Source organism: Euleptes europaea, chromosome 6 (assembly GCF_029931775.1).
Source record: "Euleptes europaea isolate rEulEur1 chromosome 6, rEulEur1.hap1, whole genome shotgun sequence".
Classification (NCBI taxonomy): Eukaryota; Metazoa; Chordata; class Lepidosauria; order Squamata; family Sphaerodactylidae; genus Euleptes; species Euleptes europaea.
Genome location: NC_079317.1, coordinates 50,092,127 through 50,110,749, shown reverse-complemented (window position 1 = coordinate 50,110,749; position 18,623 = coordinate 50,092,127). Strand labels below are relative to the sequence as shown.

The 18,623-nt window shown below is 40.9% G+C and overlaps 1 protein-coding gene across 1 annotated transcript in view; it reads right to left on the bottom strand.

Annotated features, from left to right (window-relative positions):
- Positions 1 to 18,623, bottom strand: part of KNL1 (kinetochore scaffold 1) — a 36,588-nt gene that overhangs the window by 8,174 nt on the left and 9,791 nt on the right. Inside the window, exons 9-16 of the mRNA XM_056851380.1 lie at positions 13,559 to 18,448; positions 11,847 to 11,988; positions 11,022 to 11,089; positions 10,798 to 10,896; positions 5,277 to 5,383; positions 3,226 to 3,316; positions 2,181 to 2,297; positions 840 to 927 (exon numbers count right to left, since the gene is read on the bottom strand). Coding sequence (XP_056707358.1) covers positions 840 to 927; positions 2,181 to 2,297; positions 3,226 to 3,316; positions 5,277 to 5,383; positions 10,798 to 10,896; positions 11,022 to 11,089; positions 11,847 to 11,988; positions 13,559 to 18,448 — 5,602 coding nt within the window. The remainder of the gene's footprint in view (positions 1 to 839; positions 928 to 2,180; positions 2,298 to 3,225; positions 3,317 to 5,276; positions 5,384 to 10,797; positions 10,897 to 11,021; positions 11,090 to 11,846; positions 11,989 to 13,558; positions 18,449 to 18,623) is intronic.

Genomic DNA, 18,623 nt, shown 5'->3' with positions numbered 1-18,623 from the left:
TGGCCAGGGTACGCCTTGTTGTATGGCTGAATATGAGGCATAAAGGACCCAGACAGAGTTAAAAAAAGGACCAATTTGATAAACAAAACAAGTATTTAGAAAGAGCAGATCAACACAGGGTACGTTACAGACACACAGGGCAAAATTCCAGGAAAAGAAGCCGGCTGGAAAACAAGGTTCCCTAACATGACTATCTGTCTGGATTCCTGTCACTATCTCCATACCTGATCCCCTTCAGGTCAGACTCGCCCCCACCATGGGGTTAAGGGATCAGCTCCCTCTAATAACAGCCCCACTGCAAACCCACTTCCCTTCTGGTGCAGAACCTTATATGCTCCCTCCCTCCTTAACAGCAATTGGTTCTGTTTTTCCCTTTATTTTCCCCAGCCCAGTCCTGAGGCTTGAAGAGTGCCTGGGACACATAAGCCTGCAGGAAAATTTGCAGCAAAGTATGTGAGTAAAAGGCTGTCCTGAGGCCTACTAGCCACTCTTTCGCTCAGCCTCAGTTTTAGGCTCATGAGAGGGGCCCAGAGGGAAAATAAGGAATATCAAACCATATAGGAACTATATGGGGCTCCAGCAAAGACGTTTATTGATCAGAAGGAATAGGTATAGGGGGGGGGGGGAGATGAGACCTAATCTCTGGTATTTCTCATTCAAATTCTGACTACAGGAATTAGATTTACTGTTGATAAAAAGCACCATCAGCTGTACTTCAATTCAATTCTAAATCAAATTAATGTTTTGGGGCCATAAGACTTTCAGCATGTAGTTGTAGCTAATGGGGAAAGAGATCATTGCAGTTAGATCTACCAGAAAACAGAGTGTTGAGGCTGTACCTGCTTCTAGAGCAACAAGACAGTTATCAATTTCTTTGAAAAGTTCATCCATTTCATTTAGTCTTGATTGCAGTTTCTCCCACTGAAGCTTAAATGGAAGAATAATGGATACTTAGAATCTAATTTTTATTTGTGGGTGGATTAAATCTTGGCAAGAACTCTATTGGCTTACCTCCCGCATAAAACCAGTTTTAAAAAATTCATTATCTTTTCATGTAACTGTTACACAAAACTTCCATCTAGGAAACTGGATCAGTTCCACACCTGCTTATCTTTAAAATTACCACTGTGTTAGCTGTTCCTATACCATTTACTGGTCCCCTTGTCCTTTTGATTTGCAAGAGGGGAAAAGGCCATGGTGGTTAACTTGCTGCCTTAGGTAGACAACTAAGTTTTGATGCACTAGATTTGAGTCCAGTAGCACCTTAGAGACCAACCATGGAGACCAACCATATTTTCGGGCTATAAGCTTTCGAGAATCAAAGCTCCCTTTGTCATATGGTAGCTGACAGAGAGAGCTTTGACTGTCAAAAGCTTATACCCCAAAAAGCTGGTTGATCTCTAAAGTGCTAATAGACTGGAATCTAGCTGTTCTACTCCAGACCAACATGGCTATCATCTGAAACTAGGTTTTGATGGGGAACTCTGTTCAAAGTTAAAGCTCATTTTACAAGGGTAGCCCTGAATGTCATTCTCACTCACCTCACATGTCTGTGGAGAGAATTAGAAAATACCCTGCAAACTAGGAGAGACTAGAAATGATAAAAACAAAAAGGATAACCAACAAGACTACATACTTTAATGAGTGATATAGGCTAAAGTATAGCTTCAAGCTACCCCCATGCTCTGCTGAGATGCCCTACCATTACTCTAGCCTCTGTATTTACTCCCTCTCAAAGTTAACTGCAAACCCTATAATCCAATGCCTTCCATCCATTTACATAGTTATTCCTTGTTGTAACTGAACAGAAACATTCAGGGGCATTTAGAGTATCTATCCAAGAATGCATGAGGAAAAGCCTCTCTCTCAACAGGAGTTCCTGCTCTAACCAAGAGGTAAGCTGTAAAGAAGCTGAGCTGTAATAAAATATATGTTGCCCTAGATTTGTTCTACGCAATTATGGATAGTTAGTCATTTTGTAGGATTTGAAAATCCTGAGTTCCTGCTCAGCCATAAATCATCCTTGGACCCAGTCTAGCTTACCCCATGTGATTCTTAACAGAAAAAAGAACCAAAACCCCTGTTGGAGAAATGGCAGGAAACAAATGTATTAAAAACAGCTTTGTATGCCAGAAAAAAAGCCAGATTGACCTCACACTGGCTTCGTGAAATAGTTTTACCTGTGCATTCTGCACCAGCTTCAGGTATAATTTTGCTTTCCCTCTGTGAGCCAGTACTTTACTCTTCTTGGTGTAACAAGATTTCATTTTGTTCAGCTCTGCTCCAAAATTTTTCAGCTGCAGTGGAATTCAAGAAAGTACCAGCAAGAGTAAAAAAGAAAAGTGATCCAGTTGAGAACATGGCAACAGCACATAGCAGCCATGGAAGAATAAAGTTTCGAGCCCAGAGGTGCCTAAATACTTACTTAAATTGGAATCAACCTGTACTTGGAAAAAAACAAAACGAATTGTGGTGTTTCTGCAACATTAAGTAGGATTTTTAACCCAATACATTTCTGGGCAGCTTTTGTTTCTGGAGTACTCAGCAAAAGGTTTAGAGTATGCCCAGATTACCTTGGATAACAGACTTAGAATGATTAGGCCTAGTCACTATTCTACGGGTATGTCTGCCCCAGATTCTTTTGCTCTATTTGTGACTGATTCAGTTTGCACTTCATCCAGTGCCCTGTTGAATGCTGCACATCTGGATTTAGTGAGCAAGTGAATTCCCTCCCATCCCTCTGTGCATATGTGCATACACATAAAGTCAACAGGTACTTTTGTACATCATGCTGGTTTGGACAATCTCTCCACAGTGTCGCTTGCTGGCCACTTCCTGATGTTCTTTCTTCTCTTTAAGGAGTACTGAATAAGTGTATTTCCACCTGTTCAACTATATCTATCAACAGGCAATTGATTTTGCTCATTTTTCTTTGCATAGCTCCTTGTAACTTCTGAATTCCAAGCCATTAAATCCCACCTTCTAGAAAAAATATTATCATAAGGGTGCTGAGCCATCTGTGTACATGTACACATCTTTATTTTTAAAAGATACACCTCTGAAGAATAGCCTATAGTTCTAAAAAAAATCAGTGTGTTGGCAGACAAGCAGTGCACAAAGAACAGCTGACACAACCATATATAGATGAAACAATACACAACAAATACCAGCACTGGACTGTAAAGACAACTCAATAGCTACAGTTACACAAATACATGCCCATACCTCCACATCAGAGCAGGTTCTCATTACTTCCCACATACTTTTATACACATTCACCAGAAGTTTATCTTTGTTATCAGCACACAACTTGAGTCTGAAACATTAATAAAAAGTGCATATTTTGAATGAGTCTGCAGATTTGGAGTATCAAGTGACTTAAACCATGTTTTCAACTAACTTTACAATCCTACAGTATTTTCTGGTATTCATTATCTTTTCTATAAAACTATTAAGGGCTGCTGTATTACTTGTAGATTATTTGCACTTGACTACAGGATTCTTCCCATGGTTCTAGTAGAACCCCTCAAAAGTTCTAAGAGAAATAGCCCTAAGTGAAGGGGGTGGTCCCTAACCAGTTTTAACGAATAAAGCTGCAGAAATTGTGTTTGTTCCTAACTCCTCCAATTTAAGAAGTATTGTTTCAAGAAGCTTATGTTCATTCAACTAAGCAATGACTTCCGAGTGAACTCTCTCAGTAAACATCAAAAGTATCAACACCTGTCTGTGAAATACATCCTAATTACAAAATATATATTGTGTATAAACCTCTTAAGTTTCCTCATTCTTGTTGTTGTTACCAGCCAAGTTTATTTTCTGAATCCTCCTCGCTAATCTGACCTTTCCATTTCCCCCCAAGCAGTCAAATAAAACCATTTGAGTTTTTATTTCAATAAGCCTCTCTTGTGCCATATCTGACGACTGCAGCAAGGATAGTACTAGCAGCATCATGGAAACAAGAGACTGTTCTGGATTTATAAAAGTGGCAACAAAAAATGGAAGAATATGCGGTGATGGCCGGACTAACTAACATCTTGAAAGAAAGAATGATTGAAGACTCATTGAAGAAATGGGAATGTTATTTTGAATATGCTAACTGGAAACTGTAGAATAAAAATTTAATAGAGATAGAAAATAATAGTCATATATCTTGAATAAGTTGTAAATAAAGATAATTTTTTGAGTAAAAATAGTTAAGTTCAGCAATGTTTAAGTAAATATAATAACTACAATGTTCATGTAAACTGATAATCTGAAGTAAGCACAAAATGTATGAATGGAAGTGTTTGTATGTTTGTTATTTTATTAACATTTTGAAAAGCAAAGATATCTTTTTTTAAAAAGCCTCTCTTGTGCCATATATTTCTGACTTTTAGAAAGAAAGGGTTTTCCTTGGCAGATCCTCCAACCATCCTAAGTGTGGGACAGAAAAACAACACGAGACAAGTCATAAGTCTCTGAAATGATAGTGGTAGTTGGAGAGGGAATAAATAATTAAAACAAAAAGGAGGTCTGTCAGAAGGCACTATGGAGGATCCCTCAAGCCTTGAGAACAGCTTTTAGGCAGATGGGAGAGGGGGTTCAAATGCCCTGGTAAATATGTATAAGAAGCTTACTCTACATTTGGAGCTTCCCCCCTTTGCTTACGGCTTTATATAAATATTTATCTGCATAAAGCTGTTCAAGCTTTCCTTAACAGTTCAAATATTCTTTTGTAAAAAAGGCCAAAGATCTACAATACTATGGCACATTTTACCTACTATTTACTCAGACCTCCTGGCATTCAATTGCACTGAGCTTTCTATAACTCAAAACCTACACCACCTCCCTTTTTCTCAGTTCTGCTCCGTAGGCATGCACAAACTCCAAAGGTATTGTGGAAAAGTTTCTACCTGATAATGTTTGACCACTGAAGACCACCACATGTTAATTAACTCGATGTTAACTTTAATGTTAATTAACAAGAGAGTTTTGCTGATGGCTAAGGCAAGGTGTTTCTACTATACTCTTGAAAGTCAGGAGTACCATAACAGGAGGGAGGGAGGAAGGTAAAGCTCAATACAGGAAAGCGACTAGGCTTGTATTACAGTCTGGACATATTCTATGAAGGGTAGGAAACCTCAACCCACATTTCAAAGAACTTGCAAAACTCAGCAGCTAATGTCAAGCAAACACTATTGATAGGAAACAGAAATCTTCTGAATGCCAATGATACTGCAGCTCTGTCAGGTGTAAGTTACATGTTAACACATTTACAAAAACTCTAAGTAGCTTACTCTTCTATTATCTTAGAGAGAGCTTGACAATCTTCATTGTAAATCTGCAACTTGGGATGGTAAACATACTCTGTGAGAATCAAATCTTCTGGGGCATTGACTGTGTACTAGAAAAGAGAGGAAAAAGCAGACACAACATGGTTCTATGTATTTCAGATCCAAAAACATGATGCACATGCACAGCCAGAGGAAATAATAAGCAGCTTATCAAATTGTGTAGTGGCTTGCCTCTTCCAAATTGCTACAGCAAGAAATAGGAAGTCTGCATGCACAGGCTGGCTGCAGAGTATTCTGGACCTCACTGGAGTATGAGCTGCCCCTCCCTTCACTCTAGTGACTTTTCTTGCTTTTGGGTTACATGAAGGGTACATATCTCACTCCTAAGTTCTTTTGAGAGGCTGCAAAACATAAATATTTTTTGTTACAGAGCCTATAAGGAGGGAAGTGGGACAGCACAGATGATCACTGGGATGAACATCAGTTACAGGCAAGAACAGCAGATTTCTGTCAAGAATAAACAAGCATGCTGTATTATTTTGACAGTACAGCTGAGAAGGAACTGTCAGATCTACTTGATCTTGCTGATGCAAGGTGTAGTAATGACTTGCACCAGCAGAGTGGACTGGAGAGAACTGGATGGAAGCGGTGGTGTGATGCAATACACCAGGTGGCCAGGCAATTAACTATACCTGAGATGTGTATATAAGGAGCACAGCTTCTAGGGTTTAGTGTTGGACTGAATATACTTCTAAGCCGGAGGCTCTGCTGGAATTTGTATACAGAGCATACTAACTGCACTGAGAATAAAGGAGCACTTTTGTATAAGCTGCCGTCTGGAGGAGTTTCTTGGGCATCTGATTAAATCCGCTGAACTTGCGCTAGGGTTATGGGCCCAGAAGGAACCGCTGTACCGCAGGTGTGAGTGTGGTAGCAGCACTACAGAGTCCAAGACGTCCAGAGGCCACAATTGCAGGAGCTGAGCCAGGGAAATGGCACAGACACAGACGTTCTTCCCGGTGGAGAGGCTCACAGCTGAAAACTACAGCGTATGGTCAGTACGGCTGGAGCAGTATTTAAAGAGGGAAGGTCTGTGGGAGGCAGTTGAAGCAGCACCAACCACTGCCCAGAGAGAGAAAGAAATAAGAAGGCTCTCGCCAATATAATTTTGTCTGTCTCAGATAGCCAGTTGGTCTACGTGGCGAAACAGACAGAGGCAAAAACAGCATGGGAAGCATTACAAGCTGTTTATCAAAGAGAGACTGCGGGTACTATTTTGTCCTTGACAAGGAAATTGTACAGGAGTCATAAATCACCCGGCACAGCTGTGGCGGAGCACCTCAGAGTGTTGGCTGTCCTGTTCCAGCAGTTGGAGTTAAGGGGAAAAACGTACTCAGCCGAAGACAAGGTGCATATAATGCTTGGTTCTTTGGACAGTAGCTTTGACATGTTAATTACAGCATTGGAATGCATGTCAAAAGCTCAGCTAACCTTTGAGTACGTGAGTGGACGGATCCTGGAAGACGAGGAGCGTCGGCGAGAGGGAAGGAGTCAGATGACCTCAGCCGAGCTGAGATACACCCCTGAGGTTAAATCAACGAATAGCCCATCTGCCAAGACCTCAGCCCCCCAGAGCGTTTTTCATCCCAGGCAGAGAGACCGGATAGAGTCTACGCCGAGGGCTGCAGCCGAGCTGTTTAGACAACCCTGAGACGGGCAAGAGGTCTACTCAGCGCAGAGACAGTGGCAGCAGCAGAGGGGAGGCGACGGAAGGCAGAGACGGAGCTTCAAGCAAGAGCCCGAGGAGCATGCTCTGTTTGTCAGAAAATGTTTTTCCTGTGGAAGCGCACGTCACCTGATACGAGACTGTCCTCAGACGCACAAGAAGAAGCAGCTGGCTGAGAGGCAGGTCCAGGGAGCTACACACACGGCCATGGTGCTAGCAGACTCTGGAGGTGGTGAGGAATTATGGCTTTTGGAACACTGTCTGCAAGTCAGTTAAGAGCAGACGTCACCCAGTGGCCAAAGAAAGCAAAAGAGTGACAGACCCCTAGAAGTGGTCCATTTGGATCTCTGCGGCCCTTTCCCAGAGAGTGTGTCCAAGAACCGGTGGGCATCGTCCATAACAGATGATTACACTCGTTTTGGATGGTTTTATGTTCTGAAACATAAAAGTGAAACTGCAAAGACCATAAAGTACTGGATAAGGAGGGTGGAGAGACAGTTAGGTCTCCAGGTGGCCAGTTTACAAACTGACGGGGGGGGGGGAGAAAATCTATCCCATGAACTAACCAGGTGGTTAGAGAGCAAGGGCATAGAGCACAGGTTGGCTAACCCATGTGTCCCCCAAGAAAATTCCATAGCAGAGAGGAGGATACAGTATCTCAAAGCAATGACTCAGGCATTGCTAGAGGATGCCAACTTAAAGCCGAGGTACTGGGCAGAAGCTATAAAGGTGTCCAATTATTTTATTAACCGTCTATGGACTTCCAGCATAGACAACATTCCATAGAGCCCTGTACAAAAGGAATCCGTGTTTAAAGCACTTGAGATTGTTTAGTGTGAAGGCATGGGTTAATATCCCTTTAAAGCACAGAAGGACAGGAGGACACAGATCAAAGCCTTTAACTTTTGTGGAATACCAGAATGCAGCAAAATCCTATCGGTTTGCAGATCAGTTCAATCGCATAATTTTTAGTAGATCTGCTACCTTTGGGGAGTCAATTAACTGGAACCGGCTTCATGGCTTAGAGGAGCCTGACTTAATCACTTTGCCAATTAGTGAGCAGCTGGAATCCAGAGCTGATAACAGCATTTCTCCTGGAAGAAGCCCAGGGAGGGTGGCAGTGCAGCCAGAACCTCCAGCAACAGAAGAAGAAAGGGCAGAGGGAGAAATGGTTAGAGTTTCAAGCCGCAGCACAAAAGGAATCAAACCAGTGAGATTTGGGTTTGAAGATTGTGAACTTGAGTTTAATGTGCAAGCTGTGGAACCAAGCAGCTATGAGGAGGTTTTATCACTGAGAGAGTCTGAAAGGAACTTATGGCTAGGTGCCATGGACAGTGAAATTGCTTCCTTGAAAGAGCACAAGGTCGTTACACCCACACAGCTACCTCAAGGTGCAAAGGTAATAGGCTGCAGGTGGTTTACAAACTGAAGCCATTGGCAAATGGCAACATTAAGAGAAAAGCAAGGCTGGTGTGTATCAGCAGAAACATGTTAATTACGATGAAGTTTTTAGCCCAGCTGCTCGAAATGAATCGGTTAAGTCTTTGCTAGCAGTGGCTGGTCTAAAGGGTCTAAATGTCTATCACTATGACATAGAGACAGCCTACTTAAACGCCCCATTAAAAGAAACATTTTTTATGCAGCAAATTCCTGGTTATGAGCTACAACAGGAGAACATGGTTTTAAAGCTGAACAGAGCTTTATATGGGCTGCATCAGTCAGCAAGGGAATGGAACATTTGCTTGACTGAGGCTATTAAGCAAATGGGTTTTGAACAGTGTGAAGCTGATGCCTGTTTGTTTAAAAGGTGTTCTGGAACAAAGGAAATGTATTTATTGGTGTATATAGATGATCTTTGTTTAGCCACAAATAATCAAAGTGAGAAGGCATACTTTGAAGAGAAACTCAGCAGCCAGTTTAAGCTGAAGTTTATGGGGCCAATAAAACACTACTTAGGTGAGACAGTGAGCAGAGACTCAGATGGCATGTATTCTTTGTCTCAAGCTGATAAAATAGAACAGCTACTGGTGAAGTTCAGTATGCTAGATGCCAACACATTAGAAACCCCTATGGTGCCAGGTTTTGAGAGCAGTACAACAGAGTCACAGGCTTGTGACAGGACAGAGTAACAGTCCCTGGTGGGAAGCCTATTGTACCTGTCATGTTGGACCAGGCCAGATATATTCCAGGCAGTGCATTGCCTGAGCAAGAAAACTATAAATCCAACACAAGGTGATTGGAAGGCGGCAAAAAGGGTCCTAAGGTACCTTAAGGGGACAGCAAATAAACAACTGTGCCTAGATGCAAGCGGTGGGAACTTGTTTGGTTTCGCGGATGCTTCATGGGGCGATGAAGAAGGTGCAAAATCCACTTCAGGTTTCATAATATATCTAGGCAAAGCTCCAATTCATTGGAGGTCGCAGAAGCAAACATTTGTGGCACTAAGTACATGTGAAGCCGAGTTTAGTGCGTTAAGTGAAGTTGTAACACAAATGGAATGGTTCAAATGTATATTGACAGAACTAAATGTAACTGTAGAAATGCCAATAATAATATATACAGACAATGCAGCAGCCATGCAGCTTGGAACAGAGCAAAGTTTCAAGAATAGAAGCAAGCATATCAGAATAAGATATGGGAATGTGGTAGACGCTGTAAACAGAAATGATGTATGTATTATGAAATGTAAAGGTGAAGACAACGTGGCAGATCTGTTCACTAAGATTGTGACCTGTGACAGATTTAAACAACTGGTAAAAATAATATAGATGTTTGAGAAGGAGTGTCAAGAATAAACAAGCATGCTGTATTATTTTGACAGTACAGCTGAGAAGGAGCTGTCAGATCTACTTGATCTTGCTGATGCAAGGTGTAGTAATGACTTGCACCAGCAGAGTGGACTGGAGAGAACTGGATGGAACCGGTGGTGTGATGCAATACACCAGGTGGCCAGGCAACTAACTATACCTGAGATGTGTATATAAGGAACACAGCCTCTAGGGTTTACTGTTGGACTGAATATACTTCTAAGCCGGAGGCTCTGCTGGAATTTGTATATAGAGCATACTAACTGCACTGTGAATAAAGGAGCACTTTTGTATAAGCTGCCGTCTGGAGGAGTTTCTTGGGCATCTGATTAAATCAGCTGAACTCGCGATAATTTCTTCATCATGGTCTCTGGACAGTCCCGCATGAGAAATTAGCAAGCTAACACTGAATTAGATGGTGGGTGTGCGGCTCACTGTTGAATAAGCTATGGTAACAGTTTTCTCCACTTCTATTTCCCTCCTGAACATTATTTCTGTTGAGCAATGATTGATAAATGCAGGCCTACCAAAAGCAACCCTGCATGCACCTTCTACAGAAACTCCCCTCTGAAAGGCAGCCGAAGATGCTTGAGTTCTGGTTGAATGGTCAAGGATCCACAACGGGCACTTAACTTCTGCTATCCTACAGCATGTTTTTATCAAGAGAACAATCCAGCAGAAGTAAGGAGGATCTGCCCCATCTGGCCTTTCATTTTATCATCATAACAAACAGAACTTTCTGATAAGCTTCTCCACAACAGCAAACAACAAGGCATGGTCCCCCCACCATCTCAAATGACTGGCAGGTGGGAAAAATAGTTAGCAGGAGAAGGGGGAGCATCTCATGCTCCAATTAGCTCCAGAACATTCCATGGCTGGCCTTTGCAGTTCCTATGTGAGGTTGTACTGCTGAACTGGTTTTCAGTCAAATGAAAAATTAACATTGTCTGTGCCATGTATAAGATATAAACATGTATATTTATACACTTACTTTGGGTGGGAGTAGGCTCTGGCGAGGTTTCTGTATGAGAATGTGAACTTGGAGAAGTGTAAAAAATTCTCCAACCGTGATAACGCCATCCTGCAGTTTCTGAAAATCAAAAGTTCAAATTTCCACAGTAGACTTATATGAATAAACTTAGGAATTTACATCAAAGACATCAATACAGTTCTTGTTAGAAAAGAGAATTAAGGGTTATTAAGCTTCTTACATACCTCCTGCAAATTTTGTTCACAAGTACTGTTCATAAGAAGCTCAGCTTCCATTTCAGCATTTCGCTGAACTAGGAAAGAAAAGGAAGCATGATCAACAAGACCCGCGCGTGCCCACACACACACAGTATGGGATGCCATGAGTACAAGGCATAAAGGACCAGGGAGGAAAAGATGTATTTACTAACCAAGTACTGTAACAATTGACTGAGTAACAGAACAATTATAAAAATAAAAGTTGAAAACACAGGAATGTTATCATTACACAGGGTGATATTCCTATGAAAAACTTAATGTGAATGAACTCTTCCCTGTGCTTCAATACCTGATCCTCTTTAGCTCAACACACTGTATTGAGGGATCAGTTCCTTCAAATAGCAGCCTCATGGCAGCCCAACTTTGAGGAGTGAACAGCCTCTCTCCCAGTGCAGGGTCTCTAAATGAACTTTCAAGGCTCTGCCTCTTCAACAGTAACTGGTTCCTGTTTTGCCCTCCGTTTCCTCTGATCTACTCCAGAGGCTTGGAGCCTGACAATTTATGCCTGCAAAAAAACTTTTTGTAGAAAGGCCAGGGATGGGTATGTGAGGGGAAGGCAATCACGGGTGATTTCACTCTTCAACTTCATTATTTTCCCATAACGGCTTTGGATCACTGAAGGTACTGACCAGAGAGAGGGTAAGAGAGACTGCTAGTATGGAGATCTTTGTCTCATTTGCATTGTCCTCATTTACATACGCGTAAGTCACACACTCACACCCAACATGGTAGAGTTCCTTTACCTACTGGATTAGCTGAAGTTAAAATAATCAGTTTAGAAAGAATTCTTACTGCTGAGATCTGAATCAGCTTTCATTGAATCCAAAGAGCTGCCATTACTGCTGTGTGTCCTTTCCATATTTGAAGCCATCATGTCCTGGTTGTTTTTACCTTCAAGAGTTTCTTCATTAACTACTATAGTACTGGAAAATGGCTGAAAATAATAATTATTCAATACACATTTGGTCGGTGAAATAAGAAATAGTTTGAAGTATAATTTGCTGTGCATCATCATAAGAATCAGGTTTTTTAGGTTATCCAAAACAGCAAGATCACACATGAGGTAATCACAAGTCCCCCCCCTCCCCAGACTGTTGTATTTGAAAAACTTCTGTAGTAAAAGCAAACATTCAACTGTTGCTGGTCGACTTAAAATGTCACTATATCAATTGATCTGCAAAGTACAAACTTAAACTACATTCATTAGAAGAAACACTAAAAATAAAATCTGGTACCTGCATGTTCCTTCAAGCCTGATTTCACTAGATCACTTGGGGGGGGGGGGGAATTAAGCACACAACATACAATAAAAGCCAATATAAAATCTAGAAAAAAATGAGGCTCAATTAGGTATGCATGTTTATCATAGACTTCCAAAATAAGGCCATGGGCTGACTTGAAGCTTTGCTCATTCATCACCTAACTAGTCCCAACAACTATGACTGAAAAGGGAAATAGAACTGTTTTAAAATAACAAATGCTTGACATAAATGAACCATGTGGACTAACAGGTATATTTTATTAATCATATTCAGCACAGGTATCACAAAATAAAAAGCCAGTTCAAAAGCTGGTTCTGTGTAATTTTTTTGGGAAGTCCATACTCCATTGCCCTAATTTCCTTCCCAAAAATCTCATGCCTTTCCTTCAATGCAAAAAAAATGAAACATGGAGAGGCAGTTAAAGGAAAGCTTCACTATAATATTGCTTATATGTTTCTATATATTACCTTAGTCACTGTTACAGTAATACAGTACAGTAGCTGGATATTATCCCCATGGTGCTTGGTGGGGGGATTATTAGCTTATCACTAAGTGAGTTTGTAGCCACTGTAACACATTAGCTTCCTTCAGGATAAAACCAACTATGGCTTGGACAGAGCAATTCCCACCCAAGGAGCACAAGTTGCTCTGTTCCCTCTGCAGCCTTCAGGGGGGCATTATGGGCTACAACAGGAGAGAAAACACACTCTGCAGGCAGAAATGCTCCAGTGGATCCAAGCCCTTGAATTCACTCCCCTACACTGTAGAAAAGCTGATACTACAGACTTAACAAGAGTGACCATGTGCCAGCGGTCTTACACAGAGCTGTAAACACAACACCACCATGCCTGTGACTGAATCGTGATTCCCACACAGCCCATGACACAGCACCACCTTTGCCAAACAAGCATCACAGAGCTGGCATTGTGCATCCCTGGCCGCCTTCAGAACCAAGCTCTAATGACACCATCACACCAAACACTGGGTTCTGGCCACAATGCAGCACATCATCAAATACCCTTTAAGCAACAGGAGGTACAGAGTGGTATGAGTGCTGGAGCATTTTAGAAATATACATGTAATATGTTTCATTTGGTCTTTTATTCCCCAAGTCATCTCATTACCTGCATTGCGAGCTACATGAGGACAGTGTTCACATTGGGGGGGGGGTGTCCTGCTGTATCTCCAAGGGAACCTATACCATATTATACATTTAATTTTTAAAAAAATCAACACACCTACCTGCTTCAGCTCTGTAGTATCACCCCAGCCCTCATCAACTCTGAGCTTCTTTTCTTTCTGAAGCTCTTCTCCCTCTTGATTCCGAACTCTTTTTTGCCTATTAGTTTCTTTTAGATGTCTTTCATCAGTGATCTCTTTTTCATCCATCACATCACAACCCTTTTCCTGTAATTCACAATTTAGAAGCTCACTAGAATCCATTTCCTCTACACATGGAGGAAGTAATTCTTCACTTATATAGTGAGATGGACTCAAATATTGTGTAATTCTATCTGAGGATTTCCTAATGGGCAGAGAATTTTCTGAATCTTGAGGCTTTGTTCTTTCACCAATGTCTTCTACAGTAGAAACATTGAGTTTTCGTTTGTTTGGCAGTTTAGGTGGAAAGATACCCAGGGGTAACTTTTTTATTTGACAGTTGTTCGTTTGCGTACTACTGAAGGGTACACTGAAGGGATCACACTCTGTAAAAGACTTATTTTGCAGTTCAATGGAAACAACAGAATTACTGGATTCTATTCCAATACCTTCTGTTAACTTCATAGGATCTTTTGGCTTCATTAGCTCTTCTCCAAGACTGGGCCTAGTATTTTGAGATGTTAAGCCAAACTCTGGCTTCTTCCCAATGTCAATTATCTTTGAACAATCATTACCAGGTAGTTTAGGCCGAAGGACTAGATCTTCCTCTGAGCAGAAGTTATTGATGGGAGGATCAAAATTAGTTTGCCGATCTTTTGTAATATGACCTAGTTCACACAGCACAGCCCTGCCCATCTCAGTTGCTGTGTCAGCACCTGGAAGATCTTCTCTAACTCCAGTGGGGTTATTTTCATGTCTTGATAGAAATAATTTTCCTGGATAATCTTTTGAAGTTCCACTTCCAGCAACTAGCATGCACGTTCTCTGTGTGTTCAAATTAAGAGTAGTTTCACCATGCAACTCTAGATGTTGAACTAGCATTTCAGCTGGCAACATGCGCTCATTTTCTTCACTACAATGCACATAATTTGCAGCAACTGCTGAAAGATTATTAATTCTAGATGTATGGGATTCTAGTTGGTTCTCTTGGATTCTCACCAAATTCTGTCTGTTGACATTATTTACAGGTACAGACAGTTCCATATTAGAAGATGAAATTGGCTTTTCAAGCATATGTTTGTCAGTTTTAGTAATGCCTAATTCCTTTTCATTTGGGTCAACCAAAAGTGAAAGTTCAGAGCGAGATCTGGCCTGGGAACAAGAGCTGAGTTCTTTGTTACTATCGTTTATATTCATAAACTCAATTCCAATTGTGTGATTTCTAGTCATCTCCATGGTCTCACCATCTGAAAATGCAATTGTCTTTTCTCTTGATTTTGTGGCCGAGTTTAGTATTGGTTTTTCAGGATTAGGTACATAACAACTGGGACCATAAATATTAACTGTGTGATTTCTAGTAATGTCTATATCTTGTGCTATTCTATGACTGGTAAAGAACGACATATTACCAAAGTCCTGCTTTGTGTTTTTATTTGGTGCTTGTTTCTCCAACAAGCATGGATCAGCAGTAGCATTAGGAGAAAACTTAGTGATTTCTTTGCCATCCTGGTAACATGTGAACACACTACTTTTACTGGGAGGAATTAGGAGCCCAGGTTTGCTAACTGATTGACGATGCTGAACTGTTTGGTTATTCATCGGCACTGTATGCCTTTTAGCACTCTCCATATTATCACCAGTAGCTAATGCCAACATTTGGTTTGAGGATGCTTTCCATTTCGATTCCTTTCCCAATTTCACTATGATCGCATGCATACTTTTCCTTTCGTTATGAGATCCTCTAATGTCTAAACTATCCTGACAAAATGGCACTGGGGGTCTTCTTTCACACTGAGCAAAAACATCAGGGTTCGCTTCAGCTGTGAGACACTTAGTAACCTCCTCCGTTTCATTATCATGCAGCTTAACAATCGTAGCATTGCCTTTAACTGGCCCAGATAACATTGCCTGGTGACTTTCCTTCTCCTTTGGTGGCAAAGCATTGGAACTGGTATTTTTCAGTGATTTATCTGTTAAGGATTCCGTTATTTCCATGTCATTACTGTGCATCCACATCAAAGTTTTATCTGCAGGAACAAAACTTGTGGCCATGTTACCATTATGTCCAGAAAGCTTGGTTTTCTCTGTAGGAATCAAGGACAGCTCTTGGGGTGCAACCTCCATTTGCTGGACATCATGGTTTACTGCAACTGTATGGCTCTTAGTAATCTCCATCTCATTGTCTTCGCATAAAAATGTAACTGTCTCTTCCTCGACAAATCCTGGTAGGGTTACCTTATCAGTTTCTTTTTCATTACTTTTCTGCAATGAATCTGTTACACATTCTATAGGTTTAGTTACTTCCATGTCATTGTTGTGAATAAGCATCTTTATTTTGTCTGCAGGAGTATAACTTGTAGATTTATTTACTGCCATGTTACTGTTATGTACCACTACGTAAGATCTCTGTGCAGGAAATGCGGAGGGTGCTTGAGGAGTTCCCTCCATTTGTTGGATAGTATCATGATTAACTACCACTGTATGACTACTGGTAATTTCTATTTTACCATCTTCACTAAGAGAGAATATAACAGTCTTGTCTCCGGTTGATCCAATGAGAGTTCTTCCATCAGCCTCATTATCTAGTTTGTGCACAGCTTGGGCACTGGCATTATCCAATGACTGACCTATCATACTTGCAGGTGGCTTAGTCCTGTCCATTTCATGTGAGGCATAAACAGTCTTATCAACAGGCTTTAAGGGCAATACTTGAGGGTCTCTCTCACAATGCTGCATAAAGTTATGGTTTACTGCCACTGTACAGCTCTTTGTAATCTCCATTTCATTATCTTCACCGAGGGAAAATACAACAGTCTTGTCACTAGCTACCCCAGTGAGCCTTGTCTTTCCAGCAAGAGAACCAGTCACACTTTTCAGAGATTTATCCATTGCCCCTGCAACAGGTCTAGTCATCTCCATATCCTCACTAAATGTAAACATTACAGTTTTATCTGGAGGCACATATGTTGCAATGGAGATTTTGCCACTTTGGGGGGCATCCCCATAGTTTAGTGCCACTGTATGGCTCCTAGTAATTTCCATTTCATTCTCATCACTAAGAGAAAATACAACAGTCTTGTCCTTCGTCGACCTCGTGGGAGTTTTCCCATCAGCCTCATTATCTAGTTTGTGCACAGGTTGGGCATCAGCATTTTCCAGAGATTGATCTATTATGCATGTATTTGGTTCAGTCATATCCATGTCATTGTGTGGTGCGTAAACAACAGTCTTATCAACAGGTTGCAAGGGCAACACGTGAGGATCTCTCTCACAATGCTGCATAAAGTTATGGTTTACTGCCACTGTGCAGCTCTTGGTAATCTCCATTTCATTGTCTTCAAGGGAAAATACAACAGTCTTGTCACTAGTTGGTCCAATTACATTATGGTTATCAGATCTTGTTTCTTTCTGTGGCTTCTTGTAAAATCCAGCAGTTTTCAGAGATTTATCTATTAGGTATGCTGTGGGTTTAGTTAGTTCCATGTCTTCGTTGATTGTGAACATAATGGTTTTATCTGCGGGAACTGGAGGTACACCATTGTTTGAACAGCAACTTTTTCTATTACTTTTATGGTTTACTGCTGTTTTACCACTCAGCTCAGCAAAGGCTGCCTTGTCATCAGACAGAAGAGATTGACATTCTACTTGCTTTCCTTCACTCCAGGCAACATAATTTCTACTGACATCTACACCTTTTGCAGAGAAGACAGCTGACATGTCACTTGGTAATGATACAAGCAGAGTGTCTTCTTTCCTCTCAAGAAGGGAGGATCTTTGCAGCTCCTTATTTCTATATATAGCCTCTTGCTTTGAGGCCGCCATTTCATTGTAGGGGATGGAATGAGGCATATCATTCATATTAGCATTTGTAGAAGCTTGATTTTCCATAGTGTCCATATTATAGTCTCCCAAAACAGTTCTTTCCATCAGCCTAGAGACAGTCTTGTTCTGTTTTTCAGAAGTTCTATGGACAAGTTCGCTCATTTCCTTAGAATTAGAATCACAAATGAAACCTGTGCAATTTCTAGTAATGTCCATATCTGAACAGATGCTAGAAGAAATAGTTGTTTTATTAATACACATAGCTGGTTGCTGGTGACTAGAAGGCTTTGATTTGCAACCATCATAAGAAACTGAATAATCACTTTCAAGGTTCTGATGTTGTTTTGCTACAGTAAATGAGGCAGGTCCAGCTGGGATAACTCTTTCTGTACTGGCAATAGTCATGTCCATACTTTCATCTCTACAATGCAGAGCAACCGCCCCACATCCTGTCTGCTTTGAAGCATGACAAGTAGGAGGTGCAATGCTCTCATTAGATAAGCAATACTGCGTAACAGCTGTTTTATTATCAAGTCCACCAAAGACTTTAGCAGTGTTGCTTTTCCCTTGCAACTGGAAAGATGCATTCACCTCTGAAGAGTGCGGTTTTCTTTCTGAGACCTCTGAAGGCAGAAAAGATACTTCAGCAACGGTTGTGGGAAAGAGTTTAGTTGATTTCAAGCTTTTCAAAAAGTCATCAAATTTAATTTTCTGTGTGCTACCAACGTTTGTCTTCTGTTGAGATAGAGAAGTCTCATTCCCTTTTACAGGCCCGCGGAGGAAACTGAACTCATTCACCTCAGAGTTTTCCTTATTTGGTTTTAATTCAGCTGAAAATGATTTGAAATCTATTTTTCTGGGCTTGTCGGTTTCTTCAAAGATCCCAATATCATGTGTAATCATTACAGTGTGACCAGCTGTCATATCCATTTCATTTTCTTCAGAGAAGAGAAGTGTTCTACTCATTTTGTTCCATTCCTGACCATGGCACTGTAATAAAAACAAAACCGTTAGTGATGTTTCTAAATATTATATTGCAAATTACATTTAACAAAGGTTTCACTAACACAGGAACTATACAGCCAGTTTTCCCTATTGACCTTTTTTAAACACATACACATAAACCAAACCTTATGTTCTATGAAGTGCCATACTTTGGTCAAAG